We start from the raw sequence: 6,438 nt of genomic DNA, 5'->3' as shown, positions 1-6,438 counted from the left end.
ATTTTATTTTATTTTTTATTTTTTTTGTTAGTTAGTTAGTCAGTTATATGTGCCAGTGGATATCTAAACTACTGTCCCGGCCAGGGGACTCTCTGTTGAGAGCTGCGGGTTATACTAGCATTCCTTCCATTTTTTCATGCTGCTACTGCATGCGAGGCCAACTGTGGTGATGTCGTGATTCGTTCGGGTAAAACCTTTACTGACCTTGACATTTTGATGCAGATGTGCATCTGGAATAACGTTGTGTTATGATGTGGGGTCTGAAGATCACTGTGATAAATCACCAAACACTTCCACTATGTGGGATGAAGTAGCTAACATACAGAAGACATATGGATTCAGCAAAAAGAAAACATTTTATAAACTTTCAGATTAATTACAGTCATCCAGCCGTAATCTTCTCAATCATAGCAAATAATAAATTCACACAGTAATGCGCCGTTACGTGTACAGAGCGCTGCCGATGACTGCGGCGGCCCACACACACTGAGACATAGAGAGGAGAGTGGGCTGTGTAGTGGGCACAAGTTTGGCACAGTGAGGAACACACAGGTGTATTTACTCAGACGCTCTCTGATTGGCTGCAGGGGAGGCGCAAAGATCTCCCACATCTTCTGTTTGTTCTTTTCCCTTTTGTCAGTGGTATCACACACTCTAACCGCTGCACTCTAATATTCAGTTCAAGAAGAAAGCAAAACAGTGAGCAGAGACGAGAGGAGATGTTGTTCTCTAACCAGCGGTGCTCCTCTGTCACTATTGTTCATGTCCCACACAAAGTGAATACTGCAGCAGTCAAGCAATTAGCCTTTTAACATACAGTAGATGGAGGGACGATAATTATTTGATTTGTGAAGGGTGATTGGATTCGGCTCTGAAGTACGGTTTAGACAGCTGACAGCTGCGCGTTACTCCTGTGTTTCACATCCTACACCTCCGTCAGGAACATGCCAACAGCAGCATTGTGCGCCATTCAGGACTGAACTGAGAGTGACGTTTACATTCCAGTTCATTTCCTGGATTTAAAACTGATGTTGAAACCGAAAGAAATTCACAGAACTGTCATTTTAACTGGAAAAGCGAATTCTGTCAAGAAAAACTATGTATGATGTTTTTTTTTTAAGTTCTGAATGGATGGATGGTTGAATGATGGATGGATGGATGGATGGATGGATGGATGGATGGATGGATGGATGGATGGATGGATGGATGGATGGATGGATGGATGGATGGATGGATGGATGGATGGATGGATGGATGGATGGATGGATGGATGGATGGATGGATGGATGGATGGATGGATGGATGGATGGATGGATGGATGGATGGATGGATGGATGATAGATGGATGGATGGATGGATTGATGGATGGATGATAGATGGATGGATGGCTTACAAGTGCCCAAAACCACTCTAAAACCATCAAACCAGACCAAAGTCAATCATAATTTTGTTATTACTTTGTGTGGATTGATCTTCTACAGAATAACGGCTATGTTTATCTGATAGCAGGATGTAATGTTTAATTTTCTCACAGTCACCTGTGGATGGAGGCAAGAGCTTCCAGGGTCAGTGGAGACAGCAGTCCAATGACCGAGAAGAAGAAGATGAAGGGCTTGTTGAGAGGATGAAGATGTCATGGGAAGATGTTTTGGTGAGCCAAGACGTGTGATATATGACTGATTTTTCATCAGCGTCCAAAGCCATTAGAACATTTTGATCTTAAAAACACCTTCACGGAATTTCATTTATAAAGTTCTGTGCAACAATCATGGCACAAATTTGTTTGTACCAGACAACATCCACACAAATCTTATTTTATTCATTTTATGCATTCATTTAATATCTGTATTGTATTTAATTGTTTTAAAATAAACAGATATTAATAAATGTAAACACACAGAGAAAACTCATAGAGCTACAGTGATTTCCAACTATTTCATAAGTTACTATGCTTTTTGGAAACAGTCCATATTTCTAAGATAATTCATACAAATGTTTCTATCTGCATGCTTATGTTGCTTTTGGGAAAAGTGGATCAGCAGAAACCTGCTTGGTAGTCTAAGACCAGCAAACCACTTTAGGCTGGTTTAGGCTGTTTTTCAGCAGAGCCTAAACACAGAGGTGATGTTTTCAATCGAGAGTGCGTTTGAATTCAAATAACGACACACCAATTTGCACAATACTTTATTAGTAATTCAAAATAGTATGCATTGAACAAAATAAAAACAAATAGTTCAAACTGCGATCTGTTACAATACATAGCTTCCATTTCCGGTTCAACACAACGTCAAGGAAATACATAAAATGACTTTTAAAATGTTCTCTTATTTCGTATCGATTGTTACACTAGTTTAGAATGATAAAAAATATAATACTCAATCATTAGTGTTATATCTAGAGCAAAAATGCAAAAAGAGAGCATTAATACAGAGCTGTAACACAAAACCGAAACGCCTCAGGTTACATAAGTTTTACTATGATTATACAGTGCCATGAACAAAACAAGTATAGGCTATACTACCACTAGCGGCTGTAACTGCACATTAACAATCTCTGGGATAAAGGGGTTAAAACACTAAACCTATTCATGCCAAGCCAGAATGGCACGAATTGCACTTCTATCTTGAAAAAGCCACTGAGATGAAGAAAAATTCCAATATTTGTTGAAAGAAACAACACTGTTGCCTAAAAGAGTAACACCTAAGAGTTTCTGAAACCCAAAACAAAGGAAATTGTTGCGAGTTGTGTTGAAGTTCCACATGAAGAAGACCGTCGTCTCTGTCCTGATTTCAGCACTGGACAGCGTCTGTACAGACTTTATACAAGAGAACCGTCCCTTTAACTTTGAGGAACTTCACTATTCCTTCACCACTGAGTAATAAACTCTGAAGTATTGGCAGCAGGTCCTGAATTTGTCCACCAAACGCTAATGGCACGTCTATCCTAATTTGTAGACAATCCTAATGGTATAAAACGAAATCCTACTGGATTTACTGAAATTCTGAAAAGCATTAGCTAAAAGAACAGGCACCTCAGTTCATCCAGAAGGATGTTCTTTGATTCTTAGACAATTCACATTTGATCCAGTTTGGATTGGCTCCAAATTATGATTCAGTAAAATCCTACTGAATTTGAGTTTTTTTTTATTTTATTATGCTCCGAATTATAATAGAAATCCATTATTGGATTGAATGATCAATGTCTTTTTTCTCCAGAATTTTAATTCTACGTTATGATCTTATTTGGTTCATAGAGGACTCCTGTTTAATCACAATTGGATTGGATCTGAGTTATGATAGAAATTCCATTAATATTTAGTAATATACTTTTAGATTAATGAACTGATTTATCCCCCCAGGAATTTTATGAATTTCTATTTTATTTTTAGAAGATTTTCATTTGATCCCATCAATAAGATGACAAGTATTCGATGAAATCCTACTGGATTAACTTATTAATGTCATGTTCCCAGAACATTCATTGATTCATCAAGGGTTTCTGTTTGATCTGATTGACTCCTAATTTTGATAGAAAATCCATTAATATTCAGTAAGAGCCTTTTAAATTAATTATTAGATTTTTTTTCCCAAGAATTTTCTTTTTTTATTATTATTATTTCATTTTTATGAAATTCTCATTTGATCCCATCAATTAGTATTCAACAAAATCCTGCTAGATTAACTCATTCCTAAGATTAATTATTAGATTTTTTTTCCCAAGAATTTTCTTTTTTTATTATTATTATTTCATTTTTATGAAATTCTCATTTGATCCCATCAATTAGTATTCAACAAAATCCTGCTAGATTAACTCATTCCTTCTCATTTCATTTTATCCAGTAGGATCTTACTCGATACTCTCTTTGTTGGATTTATGATAGAAATTCCGTCAGCATTCCTTAGTCTTCCTCAGTCCTTCTCAAAAACCACTGAACACCGTTCCTAGATTTCTTCCAAAGCCTCCTCCGGGATCTACGATGAGAATTTATCAACTCTAATGCTTATACAAAGAATCGATATATTCCGTAGGTGATATCATATGAATACAGAGGTTATTTACAGCGTCCTCCAAAGGCTTGGCACTGCGTTATCAAGACACAGCGACCGATTCCAACAAGTTATCATCCTTCCCCTGTCCCGAGTGTCTCACGTCCTCTGTCACGCCAGGATCTTCCGTGTTTGGATCACTTTTGCGCGCTGCCGTGGGGGGTCTCACCATGATGCACTGCCGGACCACCGGCTTGCCTTTGACCGCTTTGGGACTGCAGTTGTCGCGCTCGTATTCTTCCTGGGCTTTCTGTATCTTGCGCTTTTTCATCTTGCTTTTGTGAAAGTGGAAGGTCGTGACGGACACGAATATTATCCCAATGATCATCGCGATGAGCACGAAAAGCACGACGGTGGAGGAGAACGCCTGGAACAGCTGGTCCACCCGCTCAAAGCAGGTGCCATTGCTGGTCCGAGCGGTTCCGTTTAAGGCACAGTGGGGAATGGAAACCAGTCTCTCCAAGGTCCGGGCACTCATTTAGTCCGGTTCGGTATTGCAGGGAAGAATTGAGGAGACGAAAGCGAATAGAAATGTCCAGCCCTGCGAATGCGCGCGCTATATTGCATTCATTTCTCTTGAGGGAAATAAGTCCACCTAAAATAGATCCAATGAGGAATCCAGAGTTAGAAAAGAGCATGTGCGCAGAGAGATCAATTACATTTCTATTCACGTTAGAAACCGTCCTTTAAAACACTTTCGAATCCACACCTTTGACGCATACACACATGATCTGTTTAAGAACAAAAGCGATCTAATGCGAACTTTGCGGCGTATGTGCGCAAACAATGTCGCGTTATATTCTCTCAGCCCGTGCTCCTTCCCCCCCCCAAGCTAGTCTTTTCCAATTACAAAAAAGCATTCATTTGCTTCAGCATTCATTTCTCAACTGCGGCATTCCTTCAGATCAGCCAGCAGCAGGGCTGCTCATCAATTAATGTCTGAAGAAAACCGTAAAGTAGCCCATAAACAGGAGAAAGAAATAGCTAGCTTCATCAATCAAATGAACATGCGAAGATCTACATTAAAACCGATAGTTTACCTGCCTCAACTGTGGGATGTCGCTGCTCCGGAGGCGAAGACCGGTCGTGGTTGCAAATTGTGGAGAAAAAGGAGCGGAATCCAGCCAATCGCTGCAGCTCGCAATGACGTATCGCCTTTGATCAACCAAACGCTCCAGCAGCCTCATTCAGCCATACAGTACGTTTAGAGGACTGTGCATGTTTTGTGAATCAAATGTATGGGGGTTAAACAAGGGTACGTGCCGTCAACACACGTCCCCTCCATGCTATTAGTGCGCTGCACCCGCATTTACTATAACTTTACGCATAAGGGAATCGGACAACTTTATATAATTAGGAATGAGAATAAAGAGTTAACCATCTTTCAACAGTATTCGTTATAGAAATAGGAAATGTTTACGCTATTGCTTTGTGGGGGACGCAGTCTGTTCGTGGGTCGCGCCATTTGTCATTTGGTGCCACTAGAACGGTATTGATGGAATCATATTAAACAAAACTTTGTATGGTGTATTTGCAATGTAAATCTGAAAATAAAGTCACACACACTGGCAGTCCCAGTCTAAAACTGATCGCAATGGCACTGAAAGCGTAAGGTTGCTCACAGGGGCGGATTTTGTGATTTGGGGGCCCCAGGCAAAATATAGGAATGGGGCCCTATACATTTGCAGACATTTTCCTAGATCAACCTTGAGTTTCCTTTTTTGTTGTGGTGCTTGCTGCTGCACAATGGTGCCCCATAGTTGTGTCCAATATTTATACATTTTTCATGTACATGTTAAAATGGCTTTCTTTAATGTTCTAAAAATACATTTATTTTTAGTTATTTTAACTACAAATTAAAATAAAACTGAAAAAATAATGAAAAGGCAATTATACATTTACACACCTAAGGATTATAGCAACCAAAAAAGTAACTGCATATGTGTCCTCTACTTGGTTACTTCTTATAAATGAGTAAGCGGCATTTAAAACAATTATAAACATATAATACACACTGTTTCTCAATATTGGATATGACAGCTTCAGATGCATGCTATTTTCATCTCCTTCAAGCAGAATACACAAGAAGCACGTTCAACTCGGACGGTTGTCGTGGTAATAAACACCGTAAACAGCAACCGTTCGCGTGTCAGCCCTTAATGCGCATCTCCTTTATGAAAAGCATTTTAGGGGGCCCTTGGCTTTTGGGGACCCTTGGCTTTTGGGGGCCCAAGGCGGTCGCCTACCTTTGCCTAATGGGTAAGTCCGCCCCTGGTTGCTCAGGTGAATGGGACATATGCTGGCGTCTATTAGGTTGTTGCACGCGCTTTTACTAACATTTGTGTTTACTGAAACGTTTGAAAACACCACCGAAGCGTAGTCTTGAATGTTT

General features: G+C 39.7%; 1 protein-coding gene across 1 annotated transcript; it reads right to left on the bottom strand.

The window, feature by feature from the left end:
• Nucleotides 1-3,721: 3,721 nt before the first annotated feature.
• Nucleotides 3,722-5,240, bottom strand: LOC107744055 (uncharacterized protein C11orf87 homolog). The gene is made up of 2 exons (XM_016557524.1): nt 5,087-5,240; nt 3,722-4,641 (listed from the first exon to the last, which is right to left on the bottom strand). The coding sequence occupies exon 2, from the start codon at nt 4,522-4,524 to the stop codon at nt 4,090-4,092; it is 435 nt and encodes a 144-aa protein (XP_016413010.1). The 5' UTR covers nt 4,525-4,641; nt 5,087-5,240; the 3' UTR covers nt 3,722-4,089.
• Nucleotides 5,241-6,438: the final 1,198 nt, after the last annotated feature.

Source organism: Sinocyclocheilus rhinocerous, unplaced genomic scaffold, assembly GCF_001515625.1.
Source record: "Sinocyclocheilus rhinocerous isolate Xijiao unplaced genomic scaffold, SAMN03320098_v1.1 scaffold407, whole genome shotgun sequence".
Lineage (NCBI taxonomy): Eukaryota > Metazoa > Chordata > Actinopteri > Cypriniformes > Cyprinidae > Sinocyclocheilus > Sinocyclocheilus rhinocerous.
This window is presented reverse-complemented; position numbering and strand designations above follow the sequence as displayed.